Genomic DNA, 20,365 nt, shown 5'->3' with positions numbered 1-20,365 from the left:
ATTACCCAGATGAATTCGTAGTTACTGGGCCCCTGAAGAACAGGATAGGTTTAGGGGCTCTGCCGTATAGGCTGACACTGGCAGGGGCAACCAGGTCAGTTTGTAGACTCCCAAAATCTTAGTTTCCTAGATAAGTCATCTGTATTAGTGACTCCATAAATTACAAGCTTCTAAGAAAATGGCTTGTAGCTTATTCTGTTAGGCATATCAGCGTTTCTGTGTAGAAGGTGCAAACAATTTGGAGTCCATCTCTGTCTAAACTAGAAGATTTTTGCTCTAACCATGATGGAACCCAACAAGAATGGGGCCTAATATGAACCCCTCAGGGGCTGAGATCCTAAGGAGTTTTAGCAGATTAGTGCTGTCTTAATGATCAGATCGGACATGGATCTCAGAATTCCCACATCTCAGCAGTGATAACAGTATCACTCTTTATTGCTTCATGGCTGTCTGAATTCTTCAGTGGAAGATTACATAGGCATTGAATAGCAGGTCTTCATTTTCCAGGTGGGATTTTTTTATATATGCCTGGAGATGCCCTAAAAGTTACTTGGCAAGTACTGCAGATCGGACAACATGTTTATTGTCGCTTCTCAGGTTTTCTGTGCTTCATTTAGTTTTTATTTGCTGTAGTTCAAAATGAAGTTTCTAATCTTTGTTTTCAGAAATAGCTCAACTAGCTAACTGTGACAGTGGGACAGCAGAAACTCTGGAAGTGGATGAATCAATAAACGTAAGTTTTCACTTTATCTTGCTGCTTTTGCTGAATCTGAGCAAGGAAAAATGTGTTGTATTCCCCCCCCCCAGCCTTGCCCCGTTGTATTTTCTCCTGGTGTGTGTAAGCAGATTGAATAGAACAGTGGTTAATCCTCAGACTAATGCAGTGGTGCTCAGCAGACAGAAGGCTCATAAAAAAAATAGAACAAAACTTTCTGCCTATTTTCCTAGACATTGTAGCATCTTTAGCTTCCACAAAGTTAGTGTTCACCATGCGGCAATTGTTTTACCACAAAGTCCACCACTGCTTCCTGTATTTGTTTAATTAGTGTTTTATTTTTCTTTTAGAAGGACTTAATTAAAAGTATTTTAAACAGGTTTTAAAACAGTCCATTTATAGAAGCAGGTGATGATCAAATTAAGAGGCTGTGAACGGATGAAGAGACAAGGAAGAAATGAGCAAATTACCAAATAGCCTGGATTCAGAAAGTTAGTTTGCAATCCGGAAGATTGTGAATTGTTCTTCTGAATCAGTGTTGGAAAATATTTGTCTACAAAAATGCATATCTTACAGTAATGTTTTGTCAGGTGCTTGTTCAGGTTGGCAAAAGGAAAATGAGTTGGAGGAGCTGGTTGGGCTAAATATTATGGGGTTAAATGCTCTCAATTTAAATTCTTATTTTTAAAAGTTTGTTCTTATAGCTTCGATTTCTGTCAAAAGAGTAGATGGAGTTCTAACAATTCAGTGTCAATTTTCAGTGCAAGTGGATATAAGAAGCAAGTGGAATTTTGGGGGATGCATAGGTAATTCAGTGGTACTTTACAGATGTTTACAGATGTTAGTAGAGTTTTTTAAACAGGCATGGGGTATCTGTTAAACTAGTTCTGATATGCTACAGGAAAGACATCATCCTCTGGTACATGTTGCATTACCTTCAGATAATTTCTGACTTTATGGCAAAATGCCGCCTATTAAGGTTTCCATAGTTGTGACATTAAGGGTGTTTCTTATTCCGCTGCTTTCATTTATCTGCATTTAAAATACTATACTAGACCTGAGTAGTATTTAAAAGAAGGATACTGACAAATTGGAGAAGAATGTATAACTGGAAGACTTACGGGAACTGCTGAAGTGCTTAGGGGATTCTAAAGTGAAAACTGGCTTAGCAATAGCTAAGAAATTGCAATTGTAAAGTTATTTGTGTTGTGCAAATGTTGAAGTAATATAGGAATAATGCTGTGTAATAAAGGAACATGAGGTGAGGTGATGAAATGAGTAAAGAAAAATATATTGTGAATATTTGGAGACATTTTCTCAAAGTGCGGTTGTGGAATAAAGACACCTGGGAAGTGATAGGAAGCATAACTTAAAAATAAAATACAGGATCATTCAAAATCATCATAAATACACAGTTAGGAAGAATCCTATACTGGCAGTCATGTGGGCTAAACAATTTAATAAATCATCTCTCTGAAGAAGGTATTCACAAATCTTCTTGCAGTTAATTTTCTTTATCAAGCATTTAATTGAAAATGTTCCAACCAAGTCTACTTTTAACCATAACTATTACTAAACTGCCTGGATAGGGATTGTAGAACTTCTTGGAGATTTGGAAAGGACCTTGTGGGTTGGGAATATTAAATTTGGAGTCCTGTGTCCTCATCGTCCCCCCTGCACCCTAATTCTAATTCACACTTACCTCTTAAAGATTAATTAAAAATTAAAGCTAGAAAAAAAGACTGTGCAGTACTCATGACAACGCCATCTTGAAAGTGTTCTGGCATAGAAACAGGTGAAAGTGACCTCTGTAATTATAGACTTACTGCATTTTTATCTTCAGTATTTTTCTCTTTAATTTTGTCTCTCCTTTCACATCCTGAGTTATATCAGTCTATCCTAGCATTAGTTTGAAATGTGTAAAACTTTATTTGAATGAGCAAGAGCTCATCTACATTTTGTTACTACCAGGCTGTACTACCAGAGTCAGTGGGAAGTCTGTAATGCCCGATAGGAATTGCCAGTAACTCCTTTACCAGAAGGCTTCATGCCTGTCTGTTGTAACCTGTGCGTGTAGATAAGTGGACGGATAGCTGAGATGCAGCAGATACCTTTTTGATGGAAAAAGTATCTTTGCTTCAGGAGTCCCTTTGGTCCCTTTCTGTGCGAGCTGTGTGGCTAACTGGCTAGAGCTTTTAGCTGGTTCATCAGGATGTGACAGCCTGGTCACAGTTGTTTCTTACTTGTTTTGTTTTGTTTTCCCCCAATTCTGTAAAAAAGTACTGTATTAACTTTTGTTCTTTCTCTTCTTTTACTTTGAAGAGCTCTAATACCTCACTGAAGCTGCAGAGGAAACCTCGGGAAAGTGATTTTGAAACAATTAAATTGATTAGTAACGGAGCTTATGGGTGAGTAATCCATGAGTGAAACAGCTCTTCTGCATTTTATTTTTGCTTAACTTCCCATTATTTCTTATTGCAGGGATATTCGCGTGAGGGAGCTTGTTTGCACTACTGCTTTTTTCATTCTGCTTTCCTGTTTTGTTGCTAATATTTGAAGTTCGCAAGAAAACCTTTTTTAGAAGGCTACTAGGCAATAATGAATTACTGTGTACTGCAGTAAAAAACCCCTGAATATTGGTTCACAAAGATTTTTCAGGATCAGTTATCATGTAATGCCAAAGATGAAATCTGAATAAATCAAAAGGCAGATTTAAAGCCACCTTTATAATACTGGAAAAAGCCTGTGTTTATGCAGATATGACACAGAAAAAAACTGCATCTGTAGGGAGACAGATTGTTAAAAATGAGTGCTTACGTGACCTAAAAATATTGGTGAAGTGGGAAACAAATTTCCTGCAGTAGGGCAGCACTGTTTTGTTGCTTCTCCATAGAAAGTCTTCTATCCTGAAATTTTAACAGTTAGCTTTTAAGGAATTGCTGTTACTTGGTTAGTTTCTGGGTACTTGGAAAGTCCATAGCTTACTGCCAGGGGTATGAGAGTCATCTGGAGATATCCTAGAATACCAAGAGAAAATTGTTTTAGCCTGGGCCTTAAGTGAACACAGAATGTTTTCTGGAAGTACAGTGCAGGGATTGTGTCTGTCAGGAGGCAGAAGTCTGTGTTCAGTCACCTTTTCTAATCAGATAGCTATCTATTACACCTTTGTCTTTTTCAGAGCTCCTCTGCTCTGAAATGTATCAGGACCAGAACTGTTGGTCTATGTAATCTGCAGGACCAGGAGGGATGTATTGGCTCAAAAAAGAGGGGTTTCTGTCTTGAGATGAGGAACCCAGTGCCAAATGAGACTGTGTCACAGCTCAGCAGCAGAGAGAGCTGTGCCAGTGCGGTCCCCATTAGACTGGCTCTGTTCTGCATTACCTCTGCTTGAGAGGTGGAGGAACCTGATAGGACTGAGTACTCTTCAAAGAGACCTTGGACATAAAGAGTAAGCACCTGCAATCTGCCCACTGGAGTTTTGCATGCCGTTTTAATGGCCTGAAGCTGATGGCCACAGCAATGCTCTCTGATCATATTCAGTTAAAGGTAACCCCGAGCTCTGGGACAGGAGGCATTTAGTACTGCCTAGTATTCTCAGTCATTATAGCTTGTGTGGAGGCTATTACTCGTGCCCAGACCTGCTTACATAACTTCGCAAAAAGCCTGAAGGAAATAGCATAATTTGCATTAGAGTTATGTGAATAACCAAATACAACTTCTTGTTAGTCAACCTCTGCACAATTAATTTGCTCCAAATTTCTCCCTAGGCAAACTCGTTACTTACACGTTATGCCAGTTTCTCCCAATTACCCCAGGACTTCAAAAGCCTTTCTTCCAGCAGTTAGCAGTAGCTGCTGCTTCCCTCCCTGGCTGCACCCCTTTCTCCTTCCCTTGGCAGATGCTTAGTCCTCTCCATTCGTCCTTTCATCACCTACCCAATTTCCTCTTTGTCTTACTGGAGCAGGATAAGAACAACCCTGTGGGGTGGGTCCCTGTCAGAGAAAAGGGTGTCTGAGTCACTAGACCTGCCCAGCTTCCCAGCAGTTTCAGGACACTGAAGAATGGGGAGAGGAGGGAGCAGCTGCAGAAGGGTATCCTGCAACCAGCAGCATGAGGCTGACAACCTAAAGTCAGAGGTTCAGTAGACCTGTGGCTCTTGCTCCATAGATGTTTCAGTGAGAAGGAGGCCTGATGAGCCGTTAAGAACAACAGACTGGAGATAACTGTTCATTTGAAACCAGAGACAAATAAGGATTTGAAAAGCTGGAAAAGAAAGGATGAAAAGCTGTGGCTTTCTATGGCACATATGATGTAGGCATGTAGGATTTTTTTTTTCCCCTCATGTTTGTGGGAGGGAAAATCAATACTTACAATTAATGCCAATAATATGCAAAATGGTAATAGAAATGTTGTAAAAGTTGGATGAGACCCTGATAAATTTGTGAGGAAAAGGAGAGCTGAAGGAGGGTGAACAGCTTGGAGCATATCCAGGTTCTGCATGAATCATTATTGTCTTTAGCTAATGTTAAAACGGGTAGGCTGGTGGTTTATACTGTGGTAGTATTAGCAGTGGAAATTGAAAATCTTATTAGTTTTGTAGAGTGCTGTTACTTCCATCCTTAAGCAAACAATAACAAAGTAGATTTTGTTGGTTTGGATTTTTGTTTTCAATGGTGACTTTCTAGGAGAAAAATCAAGAACAAGAAAGCAAACAAAAGTGCAGCCCCTTAGTAATTAATGTAGAGGGAAAGGAACACACTCTGAACTGTGAGACAACAATTATTTTAGCACCTAGTCACTTCCCCTCAACTACTCTTGAGTTGAGGAGGCTTGTGCTTCTAAATTCTCTAGGATATCCATTTTCAGAACTATCTGTGTGCTTGAAGATCTCCCCTGTGGTATGTCAGATAAGGGGGACTGTAATATTGACAGACTAAATTTTTGGTCTTTATTACATGTCTTTTTCTGTTGGCGCTAATGCGATTGGTGGTTAATTTTCTCAGAAGTTTTGTCAAGTTTAAAGGGGAACATATCATGGTAACCTGAATGCATTTACAAAATGGAATGTAATAAAGCAATAATACCTGTTCCATCTGTGAAAACAGAACAATAAACTGCCCCATAGGCATTTATTGTGGTTTATTTACAAGTATAAGCAGCTGAAATAAGTTATTGTTGTTAGCTATGAGGATTTTTTCCCCTCCCATGTTTTTCCAGATCATTAATTTTTTTAAATAACCTAAATATGTGTGAATTCTGCCTGTGTTTCATTGATTTATTCTCAAAAATATGTTAGTTGGCGTATTTTGTGCCCTTCCTTACTAAAGATTCAGTACGCTATTGCAATATTTTATTTATTTTGAGGCTATAATGGAGGGTTTAATTCTGAACAAACTTTTCAAAAAAACATACATTCCGCTGTCTAATTTTGCTTGGTGGTTTTGCCTTCATTAATGAAATGGAAAGCTTTGACTGCTTGACAGGGTAATTGTTGGTCTTGGCATGCTGTAGCAGAGATTTGTCAGATATGTTAAACTTGATGAATTTAAATATAAACTATTGGTTCTGTGAAGGTTTGAGTAAATATCCTAGTAGTTCTCTGCTTTTAATTGATTGCATAAACTCATTTGTAGTGCAATTAAATAACTGTGTAGTAGATGAGGTGTATCAGGCTTTTGGGAATGGCTAGGAATATACAAGAAGTTAAACAAGCTGTGAATCAGTAAACATGTAGGATGCTGGCCAAGTCATTAATGGTTTCACAAGCTGTCTATCTTTTTTCAGCCAGCCAAAACTTTTCATCCTTCCCAAATTTTAAACTTTTACTGCAATCACAGCAATATTTTTTCAATATTCCAGCTTGCAAGAAGTAGCACGTAGTAGTAGTCCATCTCCTCAAGTTGGCATCAGCCTGGTTTCCTGAACCAGTTCAACAAAATAAAGATTACATCTGATTTCAGGGAAGCGAGTGGTATTAGTTCAGTTACTCTTCACCAATGTATAATTGTATCTGCTTAAAGCAAATACCTGATACCAATTTTGCGCCTGCCTGGGATGCTTTTACTTCTACAAAGATGGTAATGTCAAAATGTTCATGACATACTGGCTAATGGTGCTGCTTGATAAATATAAAAACTCCAAGGCAATGTTGTCTTGAGAAGCCGCTGCCCCTAACCCGTGAGTACTCACTCCTGTTCCTTCTCTGCTTGGTTGACAGTACTCAGGTGTTAGTTGCATTGGGAATGGGACTAGGAAAGTTACCCAGCTGCAGAATAATAAGCCATCAACCAGGTTAATTCATCATCAGCCTGGCAGCCACCAGTCCAGAAGTGGAAGGGGATAGGGAGAAGTGTGGTTTTGTAGGTTCACTTAAGTAGCACCACCTCTGAATGGACTACAGGTCTAGTAAGCTGTATTCCTTCTTTTCTGTTTACTCCTGTGGGTGACTGGTCTATGCAGAGTAAGAGGCTATAGCTTTAAGGACCAGTTTAGGAAGTAGAGCCTGGCAGTTTCTATGCTAGGGGTCTTATATTCATCATGCATTGTGGACTTACTCAAAATGACGAACTTTGAACTCATGCACTTTATTGCCCTTGAATGACCCTCCATTTTCAGTACAGCACAATCCATGTGCCTTATCTTTCTTCTGTAGCCAGTACATGTGTGAGGGTCTAATACTGGCAGCTAAGGCAGTCTTCTCCGTGGTAGAGAGAGGTTGTTACGTTGTTGAAGGTCTTGAATTCTGTCTTTCCTGAATGTGTAGCATGCTGCAAACTGGTGATAAGCTCAATTTCTCAGGTGTTTCTTTTGCAAATAAAGGAATATAGTTTACCCATAGGAAATTTGGACAGCAGCTTAATCATTTTGCATCTGTGTTTACTAGCTGCCATAAAGATAGAACATGTTGCTGCTGTTAGGTATGGAGTGTTGGTTTTATTAGGCAAAATTTGTGATATATTGGAACAGCTAGGACTAGTACCAGTTGTGAGAGAAGGATTACAGCCATCATGTTCTTGTCTTTGGATGGCTAGCTTCTCCTTTGCTTCTAGGCAGACTAGGGGTAAGTCTGCCGTATCACTGAAAGGAAGCTGTGCATGTTTTCCTGGGGCTCTGAAGATCCACACCACAGTGGAAGTTCATGTTAGGAGTGCTGCGGTGCTTTAGGCGGCAATTCCTCCTGCCCCAAATAAATCTGATCTGGTCATGGACATCGCCTAGCTAGGATGTTGTTTCGGTTTACCCCCAGTCAGCAACCAAGCACCACACAGCCCTCGCTCACTCCCCCCAGTGGGATGGAAAAGAGAATCGGAAGAGTAAAAGTGAGGCAACTCATGGGTTGAGATAAAGACAGTTTAATAGGTAAAGCAAAAGCTGTGCACACAAGCAAAGCAAAACAAGGAATTCAATCACTACAACCCATTGACAGGCAGGAATTCAGCAGGGCTCCATCACGCTTAACAGTTACTTGGGAAGACAATCATCATCACTCCGAACGTCCCCCCTTTCCTCCTTCTTCCCCCAGCATTATATAGTGAGCATGACGTCACATGGTGTGGGATATCCCTTTGGTCAGTTGGGGTCAGCTGTCCCGGCTGTGCCCCCTCCCAGCTTCTTGTGCACCCAGCAGAGCATGGGGAGCTGAAAAAGTCCTTGACCAGTGTAGGTGCTACTTAGCAACAACTAAAACATCTCCGCATTATCACCACTGTTTCCAGCACAAGTCCAAAACATAGTCTCATACTAGCTACTACAAAGAAAATTAACTCTATCCCAGCTGAAACAAGGACAGAGGTGGTGCAGTGCTGCTTGTAAATTCTGATCTTGAATAATTATCCATAAACTTTACCATATTGTGGTAATATAAATCACAGCTTCACAAGTGGCTCCTCTTCACTGGAGGCAACATCAGACATAATTTCAAGGTAGTACAGAATTTAGCAGTCTCTTCTTGTTTGTGAAAATAAAGCATAGCTCCTGGTGAGCGGCTGTAACTTTCAAGCAGCAAGTACAGTACCTGTGTTTCCACAAGGAGTTCAAGGTTCTCTGACAAATTAGAGAATCAGGTCAAAGCAAGCGACACAGCTACGTTAGCCTCAAGCACTGAATGTAGACTAGATTGTAAAATGGCTCTAAAAGTGGAAGTTACTGAAGAGCTGTAAACTTGGCCTGAAGCCTGTAAGTAATTTAGAGGAGGAAAAAAAAAAAAAACAGGAATTTTGGATGTAAAATTGGAGGGATAGATTGTATAATAAAGTTGGAGCAATTCAGGAGCCCAGTTAAATGTTCTACCTTTTTTTTCGTGGTCTTAACACATGTACACAGTGTTTTATATTTGTGCTTTTAGGGATGCTTTTCCAAGTTGAGATTTATGTTGGAAGTGGAATAAGGTAATGTTTGGACAGTGCCAAAGTTCATAAATTTTCTTACTTCTCTTGAAAAGTCAACTTTTCTTGCTATGTTGAAATGCAGCATCAATAAAATATACAGCACTTGTGTACCTGTGGAGATCCATACGGTGGAATCAAGAGGATGTTTTGGAAATCTCCTGTCGCCATGTTACAAAAACAGAAAGGGGGGAGGCAGGAAAGCAAATTCTCGGTTTGAAACCATAGGATGTTGCAGAAATGCCGCTCTGATTGTGGCCTTGAAGGCAGATAGGGCATACCACTGTCATTTAATAATCGACAGGGCAGTTGGATGGTCTAGATGTTCTTAATACATTGCTTTTGTGTTAAAGGAATCCTCAAATTTACAGTTGTCTTTATAATACACTGAAAATGATGAGCAGGATTTAATGATCAAGGCCAAGGAACCAGGAGTGAGGTGTCGTGCTCTCTCTTAAAACCATGTACAAAACAAACACAAACTACCATCTAGTGTTCCAGCTGTAGTATTCTGAAAAATAAAGAATAGAGATATATGTTGGAAAGTGGGCCTCTGAGGGGGGGAAATGAGCTGCAAGTTCAATGCCAGGATTAGGAGAATGTAGCAAGATGATAGCTTCAAGGACAGTGAATGGAACCTAGATGGCCATCACAATCTACGTGGTAAGTTGTTATACAACAACAGAAGCATGCTTCAGGAAGACAAATCAGGGTTCAAAATTACGTAAGACAGAGTTATGTGCTAGAACTCACTGTGGCTGTTCCCATAATTTTACCTCTAATTTCGCAGTCATGTCTCAGCAGATGTATGCTTTATTCCAGGCTTTCCATTTAGATTAAGTCAAAGCCCCACCTACATGCAGAAACATGGAAGATTTCTTATTTTTTTTAATGTCCAGGCAATTTCTACATCTTTGTTGAACTGTTTATCTTTGGGAAGATTTCAGTCTCTATTTGTGTTTTTGTTGATATTTTAGCAAATTATAATATGCTCTTTCGAACTGTGGGAGCTGAGAACACTGGTGTCACAGGCAGTCCTGTGTGCAGTTCTTGCAGTCTGCTTAGTTTAGTACTGATGGGCTGAGGAAAAGGCATTGCTGCTGTGAACTGGGAGCATCCTGGAGGAACAAAGGAGGTCTTCTGCAGGAATAGCATGCTGCTGGCTAGGGCATAGTCTTCTTTGTAAAGCATAAATGCTGTTTGCTGGGGTCACTGTGATCAGAGGATATGAAAAAGTGATGTTCAACACTTTTATGTGTTGAAGATCATTGAAAAGCACTTTATATAGCATAAACAGCATATGCATGGGCAAACATGAGAGAGACAATTGTGTTGTAGTTGTCTCCTGAGTCTGATAGGCTTGAACTGAACAGTTTTTTTCTGGGGAATTGTAGGTAACTGAATCCTAGTGGAAAGTTATACAATTACCTGCCTGTGACTGTAAGACAGGAGAATACAATTTAGAGAGCTGGGGAAACATATCCAGCATGTCCTGCATATTTACAGGACTAGATAGTCTTAGAGTTTACTGGTCCTTCATCTTTAAATATATTAGTAATGACCCTACAGATCCACATGATCTGCAGAGGGGATATATTAAGGTGCTGTAATAACGTGGTCTGGTTAATATCTGACTTTCGAGAGTTCACATTGGTACACTGTCCAAATTAAAGCCCAGAGAAAGATCTGCATGCTGAGTCCTCAGGCAGTCCTCGGTTCATTCATATAATTCTATTTCTTTTTTAAGAATTGCAGCTTCAGGCACCTGAAGGGCTGACTTTTCTACGTGCCAGGAACGCACAGGGGAGCTGAAATAGGGAAAAGATGAAATTATAGGAGATTAAGAAGCTAAGATTGACTGACAGGAGATAGCAACAAAAGAGCGAGGAAAACCAGAATGTAAGGGAAAGAAAAGCAAAGAAAGAGTTGTAATGAAGGTGTGGAGAGAGGAGTGATATGAGGGGAGGGGTAGGAAGAGGTGCAGGAGGACAAAAGGCGTGAAGCCAGCAGGGAGGAGTACTGGAGCTGAATAACTCGGTCTTTATTCCAGCTTGGGAGGGGCAGAAGGAAGTGGGACTGAGTAGGAGGCACAAAGGGTGGGGTTTATCTTGGGTTTTGCCCAAGGTGGTGTTCCCCTACTTTCTTAATAGCGTAATGTCTTCTACCTACCCCATGCTCAGACAAGAACAAGGCATTAATGAAAGCGTTTGGAATCAGTAAGAGAAACTTTCTTGTCTAGAAAAAGTTTTCCTCCATAAAGGAAAGCAGAAATGTTGAGTGGTGGGGTTTTTCTTTGGTTTGGTGTTGTTCTCCCCCCCCACTTGTAAATTTGGCAGCCATGGGAAGATCTTCACAGAAATAATAAGGCAAGAATGGCTTTTTGTGTTTAAATAAACAATTGTATGCTGATAATTGGACCTCATGGGGACAACAAATTGAATTTTAAAACTACATAACTGAGTCCCATTTTTCCCCCTCTGTTTTTTCCTTTTAATCCTTTCTTTCCATAAACACTCACTACTGTGGTAATTATATACTGGAGATGCTGTAAGCATTAAATGCTACAAAGTAGATTCAAGCAAGGCAAACATTTTCAGGATTTGCCTCAAGGGATTTTGAGAAATGAAGCAGTGATGTCCTGTGTCAGTGTTTCACAGCAGGGTGATTCCTTCTGAGCCTTGAAAGAAAAAAGGCTTGTCCCATGAGGTTTTCTCTCACTGTGCTTCCCTCACTGCCTTGACCTTATCTAGCTAAGCTTGCAGGAAACTTTGTACCCAGTACCCCAGTGGAAATTCTGCATGTCAAGCTACGTCTTAATCCCACATTACCATGCAGTTAATGAAGTGATCTTTGTTCTGGATTACCTGCTGGTGACCTACCTCTGATATGGATCAATGCTGATGTCAGGGACTGAACAAGAACAGAAGATTTTGCACTTGGCAATGAGGGAGCCACCCCATGGAGCAACTTCTGAGCAACCTTCATGAGAAACCTGTGACATATTTTAAATCCCTTGGACGGAGTCTGAGTCATTATTATCTGACAGCACACTTACAGAATAACCATTTGTTGGAAAGATTTATAACACTGTGCTATAGCTGGGCTTTGTGTATAATCCTTTGTTGATGGAAACACCCAAAATCTGCCTGAACAGAGAGCATTTGCTAGATCTGTTGTATGTTTTGGGGGGTGGGAAGCAGGGGGTTGTTTTAGTTTGTGTACTTATTTGTGCTGACTGAGATTCATCCTGGTTATGAAACAAAACTAGGTTTGTAGCCTTTCTCTAATGTGAAAAGCAGGTCAACTACATTCAAAACAAGTCTTTTATATAAATCCATATACAGGTTTTTAAAAAATTGTTTAAAAATTATTTTAAAATACATGTTTAGTAGTTACTCATATTTTCTTCTTTCTCTCTGCCATTTGAACTTCTTCAGTGCGGTTTATTTTGTGAGACATAAAGAAACCAGACAAAGATTTGCCATGAAGAAAATCAATAAGCAGAATCTCATCCTCCGAAACCAGATCCAACAGGCCTTTGTTGAACGTGATATCCTGACATTTGCAGAAAATCCATTTGTTGTCAGCATGTATTGCTCCTTTGAAACAAGACGTCATTTATGCATGGTCATGGAATATGTAGAAGGTAAAGTGTTTGTTCTGTTTTACAGAAGAGAGTTTTCTTACATCAAGAAAGATAACCTGTATGGTACTTGCATTAGAAAGGCCCCCTGTGTGTACTCTGGCAATACAGGTTTAGGATCTAAATCCAACAGCAAGGTGGCTTTTTTCCCCAGTCATTATCTCCCAGTGAGAGATTGTAAAACACTTCTGCTCCAGCTATAATGGGAAATAACTGCTATTTGAATAAGTTCCTCATAGACTTGTAAGTGTCCTAGCATAGAGAGTTCATGTGGAAATGCTGTTTGCTTTTCCGGAGTTCAGATTTTCATTAGCACGTGTTGGGCTATTTGTAATAGTTATTTTTACAAAGAAAGAGGGAAGAGGAAGCAGTTTGAAAAGGTGCTAATACTGAAGGAGAGCAGTGGACAGAAGCAGTGCAAGATGAGAAACCCAGGCTATGGTTGGGGGGGGAGGTGTCCCTTTTCTTCTTTTCTTTTTTTTTTTTTCTCCTTTAAGGTAGCAGCACAGATATTGGTTTCCAGCTGAACCCTTGTACTGCTCACTCACAGCTTCACAGTGTGTTTCCAGTACAGTAGCTGGTGTGGTTACATGTTCAATTGAATCACCTGACTGGAAAATAAACATTTATGGCTACAGTTTGTGTCTCTTTCTGCAGCATATATGGATTATACTGATACACCTGAGAACTTATAGTGTCATCTGGAACATTTGTCCTGTTTCCACAGGTGGAGACTGTGCTACTTTGATGAAGAATATGGGTCCCTTACCTGTAGACATGGCAAGGATGTACTTTGCAGAGACTGTTCTGGCCTTAGAATACCTTCATAACTATGGAATTGTACACAGAGATTTGAAACCAGACAAGTATGTATATAGAATATAATAAAAGAGGACTTTCAGCTTGTTAGATAAAATATGAAAGGTGTAAACTTGCTTTTGAATGTTTTTGAAATGCTGATTTTTATTGCGAATGTTATGTAGATTCACAATTTGAATTTTCATTACCAGCAGTTACAGAAAATACGTTTTTTCCAAGAAAGCCCTTTAAAATTTCCTGTCTGTAAGATGGAAGAGGCTATTGGAGCAGCTAAAAAAAAAATGTACTTCTGGCCGAAATGATGGGAAATTAATTTTGGACATTAAGGAACAGATCTTTCAAAGTATGCTTAAAGCACTGTTTAATACAAAGTATCATCAACTTCCAGATATTTGCATATATGAAGGCAAGATTGACTAGATTGGGAAATCTTTCCTGTTGTATGTTTTTTGTTGTGTGTAGTTTTTTTTAAATGCTTAGAAATAAAATATTGCTCCTATACATGTAAATAACATTACAGCAAGTAGCTGCAGTAAAAAGTGTGGCTATTGCAGCTCCATTAATCTGTTTCCTGTTTCACATTAAAAAAGAAAAAAAAATCACCACAAAGAATTGGAGTCATGTCTGTTGAGTGACAATGCCTTCATAGCATGATACTTCCGGCCTGTGTAGTATTAGTTACCACCTCAATACCTGAGTTTTTTTCAAATAAATGACCCAGCTTGTTACAGACAGAAAATGCTCACCTCACTTCAAAAGCAACACTTATTCTGTTCTAGGTCTTTCAAACGATGACTGTTTCTTTTTCTTTAAAGCATTTAATATTCAGGTCTCAACACATGTATGATTCTATAAGATGTTGTCCATATAAAAAGTGTTTTTACATCTGATAATAGTAACAAATGTAAGACTGTTAGATTTTTAACCTGTTTATTTTGTACGTGGTTAAATGACTGTATAAGGTGTCTTTATATTTTTGCAGTGCTAATGAAACATATTCCTCTAAGTGTAATAGTAATAATGGTAAGCACATAATGTGGAATTACATCACAGTAACTTCAGACCATTCTAATTTTCAGTTTATTGGTAACATCCATGGGCCACATAAAGCTTACAGACTTTGGCCTGTCAAAGGTGGGGCTAATGAGTTTGACTACCAATCTGTATGAGGGTAACATTGAGAAGGACGCCAGAGAATTTCTTGACAAACAAGTAAGACACACCCTTTTTCATTTCTATGTTGTGTTGAAGTGATGTTTTGCCATCAGAATGTACCATAGTACTGTATAAACTGTTGTTATTTCTGCATTCATGTTCCAGCTGTGTATGCTGGTTACTTTTACTGATGCCCTGCAGATTATTCTAGGCTTTTTTCTTTCTAAATTAGGATCTATTAGTTAGATGAACAACCTAATTGTGTGTAAGTGAATCTGAGAGAGAGATAAATGGAAAACGGTTTTTATAAGGAGTTCAGAAGTCTCAGCAGAGTACTTGTGGAGCTCATGATGCATTGTACAACCAAGGCTGCTAAAATCCTTGCTATAGCCCATTTCCCTTTAAGCATGCCTCATTACCATTGCTCACAATCTGTTTACTGTAAAAGTTACTTAAGATAAAACCATCACAACTTTCATGTAAAGATAAGGATATGTTTAAGTTAAAATATTTGCTGTGATGGACTCCCATGTATGAAACAAACTCTCCGTTGCATGACAGATATGCAAATGTTGATCATGCTGCTTGTGAATGTAGGTAGGTCATTCTAAAAACATCAGCTGTTATGCAAAGTCGGCAGACTAAAACCTACTGAATTCCATGTTTCCTCACTATTTTACATTTCAGGAATTATAAATTATGTGATGCAGCTCAATTAGACTTGTTTTACCATCATGGTTATTTTCTTTCTTTTAGGTCTGTGGTACACCTGAATACATAGCTCCTGAAGTGATACTGAGACAGGGTTATGGAAAACCAGTGGACTGGTGGGCTATGGGAATTATCCTTTATGAATTTCTTGTTGGGTGTGTGCCATTCTTTGGAGATACACCAGAAGAGCTGTTCGGACAAGTAATCAGTGGTGAGAATCATCACAAAAAAAACAGATTTCTTAGCTTGCTATGAAACATTTCGATTTCTGTTAACAGTAAAGCTACTTAAAACTTTACTGATAGATTAGGTTTTCAAGCTAGTTTTGCTCAAAAAACCACCATTATCTTAATATTGTAATATACTATTTGCTGTCAAAACAATAAGAATAAATTTTTATTAAAAGCTAACTTACTGTATATTGTTGCTAAGTACAGAAAATGCAGTAATGTAGACTATAATGATTAAGCTGCACTGTTTGAAAAAGAAGAGCAGTATTACTAGGCACAGTGATTTCAGTCTTTAGTAAAGAAGTTATACCAGAGAAGAAATGGTTAAAATAAATTTGCATAAATGGGAAAATGCCTCATGGCACATTGAAAAAAAATAACAAAGATGTAATAAAACCCTAAAAGAAATATCTCCCGAATAATAAATAATGAGAAAGAGAAGGAAACAAATTCAGTTCACAGATTGTTAATGGTTTCATTGGTGATTGTTGTAGTGTACTGTTATTTCTGTAGCAGCTGTTCTTCTTCCATTTAAAATTCAATAATCTTTTAGATCTTAACCTGCAAGCTGACCCTAAGTATTGTTATGTGGCTTGTGGCAAAACCGAATGATAATTAAACAGAATTGTTTACTCTCCTACCTGCTGTTTCCATAAATTTCCCAGATGCATAGATGTAGAGGGCCTCTAAATATGCCAAAAGTTTAACAGAATGGCACCTCTGCTACTGAGTATTTCCCAGTCTGTTTTATGGTATGATTAAAAAGTCCAGCAGCTAAGACCAAGCATACAAAAAACCCAACAGAAACAAAACTAACCACACCTCTGGTTCCTTATTCTCTGAGAACACAACAAATCTCCTTTTGTACTTAAGGAGACACTGTCATAATCTCGCTTTCCTCCCTCTCTGAAGCCGAAAGCCAGACTGGTTTATAAACTGGAATGAAATGGATTTGAGAGTTGCCTCAAGTATATGACCTCTTTATACAATATCCTGGCTGTTCATGGATTTATAACCATGTTGTTTTCTGATGTGATATGCCGAGGCCTGAGTGCAAGGACAATCAACTGTTTAATTAACACAAGCAGCAAATGCTGGCTTTGTTCTGGATGCCTCACGGCTGCGATGCATATTCATACTTTATTTTCCAAATCATGTTTAAATGCAGTGGAAGCTGTAGGCAGGCAAACATGGAAATAACTCATATTTTTATTGCGTTTCCAGACACATGCACATGTGTTTCTACCTTTATGCTCTCTCACTGGGAGAAGGGGAGGGAATAGTCTAAAATTAATTACAAAATTTGCACTTTAGACTTTATTTTGCGTGTGGCATTTTGTTTTGTAAAACAAATTATCATGTGTTACAATCTAGCTGATACTTATTCACACATAACTTTTATCTGTTTGAATGTCCATTTATCTTCCAGAAATTACCTGTAGAAGTGTATGTTTGTAAACGAGATCTATTCCCACTCATGCTCCAAGATTGTTGGTCAGCTTAGTTTCTTGTTTTGATGTTGACTTGTCAGTTTCTCCTCTTTTATTTTAAATATCCTTATTCACTGAAATAATTCTTACTGCCTGTATCTGCAGGAGAACTCTTTTGTTGGATAAGTTTCCTGTGCTAAAATACATGGTCCCCTTGTATTCAACTGTAAAAGCTCTGTTAACAAGCCCAAACTATAGCCTAGACTTTTATTCTAGTTTCTGTGGGTGAAATCTACATTCTACCTGAAAATCTACTTTAAAATCTTGCCCCCTCATTTTACCTTGCTCCTTTCCTTCATTGTAGGTTGTCTTTCCTGCCTCTAAGTTGTATGAGTACAACTTTGGGAGGCCTCAGTGTAAACTTAGATGCCTAAAATCATCAGGATTAAAAATAATGCTCCAGAAACAGGTTTTTCATGTTTGTTTATTTCATGCCTGCTTATTTCAGTTCTCTTCCTTAAACTCTGAAATACAAAGATTAAACTTGTGTGGAGCTTCTGATGATTATTTCTCCAATGATGATTGCTTTGAAGGAAAAGTCTAGATCCTATAATGGCAAAAAAAAAAATATTTCTTAACAGCCGCTGTATTTCCCAAGCTCCTAGCATTCTGTTTCTCTGGTGCTAAAATCCATGTACTTCCCAATAAACTTCTGCAGAGTCTTGTGTAAACCTGGCAATATATTACATTTGTAGAGGCAGCTTCTGCTAAAAGTTAGACAAAACTTGCTGTGTCAGCTATTATAAAGTTCATGCTCATATTGAAATTGACACAATTTTCCATTGTTCAACTTAAATGAAAGTTTAGCGGAATTTTTATTCAGCCTTCCCTGAATACTGCAGGGTTTAATATCTTGACTGCACGATTTAGGTCCAGCTTGTTATGAAGTGCAAAAGCCGTAGTAGTATGAGAGTCAGTCAAGTGTTTTTCCTCTGAAGTATGAGGCACTTGGAAAAAAGCTCCGTTGGCATGTATCCCTCCAGAGCAGAGTCCGATACCTTCGTCCTTAGTCATGGGAGTAATGACTTCAGTGAGTCTGCTAGCTTTAGAGAGAGATTACAGATGTGAGCAGTGACTGCTGGGTCAGGTCAGCTGCGTCCATCTCAGCAGCAGTTTCCATGGAACAGAAAATGAAAATTTAAATCATTATTTTGGGGGGGGTGGGGGGGCCAGGGAGAAGGGACAGTATACAAGTTGTGCTAATATTTTGCAATAGTCTTCCATGAGCCAAGTATGCCTGTATTCTGTTGTTAAACACTGTTTTGGGTTAAAGGGTACTTCAGAGGAAAATGGGAACATAACAATATGTTCATGGAGCCTGTATAGAAAGTCTAAAGATCAGAAGTAACTGGTATGCAACAGAGAGCAACTTCAAGTTGCCTTACTTCTGACTTTACTGCTAGCTCACTATGAGAGCTTTCACACAGTTTGTGCTGAATGTTGGGATCAGACCTCAGTAATAACAAACTACTTTATGTTTTGCTAGATGAAATCAACTGGCCTGAAAAGGATGAAGCACCACCTCCAGATGCCCAGGATCTGATTACCCTGCTGCTCAGGCAGAATCCTTTGGAAAGATTGGGAACAGGTTAGGAGATACTACTTTAAATTGTTGATGTGCTAGAAAGAGCCTCTAAATTCTGCATTGGGAGCTTTTGTTCACGTGTTTGTTTTGCCCAGGAAACGTCTGTCAGGGCGAGTAGCATGGCAACATGCCATTATAGCAAAGGGTATTTTATAGATTCAGACCAGCAATATCAGCTTAACAAGATGATGGTTGTCCTTTTTTTGGAGTTTACATGTGGTAATTTGCATTTACTCAGCTCTTAATTTGCTAAATAAATCAGAAACCTCTTGAAGACCCATTTAGCCATTGGATGGGGTTCCTTTGTGAATACAGTATTAAATAACTAAACACAGAAATAGAGACAGGTGATCAATACTGATGCTTCCTTCTTCAGAAGTATCTTAGCCTGGCAAATTAGTTCTTCCAGGTTTTAGAGTGGGTGATGAGTACTCTAATTATTGTGTTGTGAAAGGTCTTGTCATTCTCATTCAGCAAGCACTACTGCCTTGCGTGAAAAAGAATAAAACCAAAAGTGTGAATGTTAAGGAAGTAAATGGATATCAGTGAGAACACAAGCTGCCAGCTTATTCCGCTGTGGTCATTCGGTGCTGTGCTCATTCCATTTCAAGAGAAGAACCTGGCCTGTGGTATTAGAAGCAGTGAGCCTGCATACACTAATGACAACACTGTGCATTTACGTAATAGAGGTTATTTGTTAGTTGATGGAGTAGGATTTATTTGGAAATTTGTGAGAGAGGCAGTAATGAAGAATATTACATGTGATTTTTAAAGCGTTAATGTGTGGGAACTCTAGTCACTGACTGCCATCCTGCTGGGCAAAGCGCTATGTAAACATAGCAAAAAAGGCCTCCTACATAAAAGAGCGTAAATATAAAGGTATAATCTTATTTATAGTGAACATTGTATGCTATGAATATAAATACATTGGAGATGCTAAGGAAACCAAGTGGCAGGTTGAGTCAGCATGAGGGTACTTGGAAAATTGCTGACAAAACTGAGTCCGGTGGTCAGACTGTGCTGCATATTTTTAGAGCTAATATAAAAAGGAATTTTATGAATCAGTTCATAACCAGCCTCACCACAAACACTGTAGGGGAAATGTGAGTATAACCCAGACACCTAGGGCTATTGACGTCGTCCCCAATGACAGGTCCTCCTTTGGGAAATGATGGTGTGACTGAGATGAGTGAACAGCATGTCCCTCGCTCTTTGAGCATCTGGGGTCTCTGTGAACAGCCCTTAGACTTCATGGGAGTTGATGATCTAGAGTAAGTTGCATCCAGCAAAGTTAGCTCTTCTCCCTTGTCCCATGTTGAACAAAGTAAGGGTGAGGGACGTGCCCCAGTCAGCTTCTCCACTTGCTGTCTGCTTCATCTGCTGCAAAGGGTACCACTGCCAAAGGCAAAATGAAGTGCCGCAATTAGTTTCATTCCCTTGTTTTAAGCATGCTCCTTTTAGGCATTTTTGTATCACTGCTAGGATGCTTTTTCCTGGTAAACACAGTGTTAATTCAAGACTGTCACCCTGTGTGAGAAGCTGGTTTCTGGAGTAGATTGCAAATTGTGCCTCTTTTGCTACAGCTGGTTGAGAAAGTGAATTGGCTAGAATGAGGCTGGCTTCACTGCTGTAA

The 20,365-nt window shown here is 39.1% G+C and overlaps 1 protein-coding gene across 4 annotated transcripts in view; it reads left to right on the top strand.

Annotated features, from left to right (window-relative positions):
- Nucleotides 1-20,365, top strand: part of MAST4 (microtubule associated serine/threonine kinase family member 4) — a 309,587-nt gene that overhangs the window by 267,430 nt on the left and 21,792 nt on the right. For all 4 annotated transcript variants that reach the window (XM_075078836.1, XM_075078837.1, XM_075078840.1 and 1 more), the window contains 7 exons: nt 666-733; nt 3,038-3,123; nt 12,537-12,745; nt 13,470-13,608; nt 14,641-14,773; nt 15,473-15,638; nt 18,634-18,735. In XM_075078836.1, the coding sequence (XP_074934937.1) occupies nt 666-733; nt 3,038-3,123; nt 12,537-12,745; nt 13,470-13,608; nt 14,641-14,773; nt 15,473-15,638; nt 18,634-18,735 (903 nt within the window). The remainder of the gene's footprint in view (nt 1-665; nt 734-3,037; nt 3,124-12,536; nt 12,746-13,469; nt 13,609-14,640; nt 14,774-15,472; nt 15,639-18,633; nt 18,736-20,365) is intronic.

The sequence above is a fragment of the Phalacrocorax aristotelis genome, chromosome Z (genome assembly GCF_949628215.1).
Source record: "Phalacrocorax aristotelis chromosome Z, bGulAri2.1, whole genome shotgun sequence".
NCBI classification, from domain to species: domain Eukaryota; kingdom Metazoa; phylum Chordata; class Aves; order Suliformes; family Phalacrocoracidae; genus Phalacrocorax; species Phalacrocorax aristotelis.
This window is presented reverse-complemented; position numbering and strand designations above follow the sequence as displayed.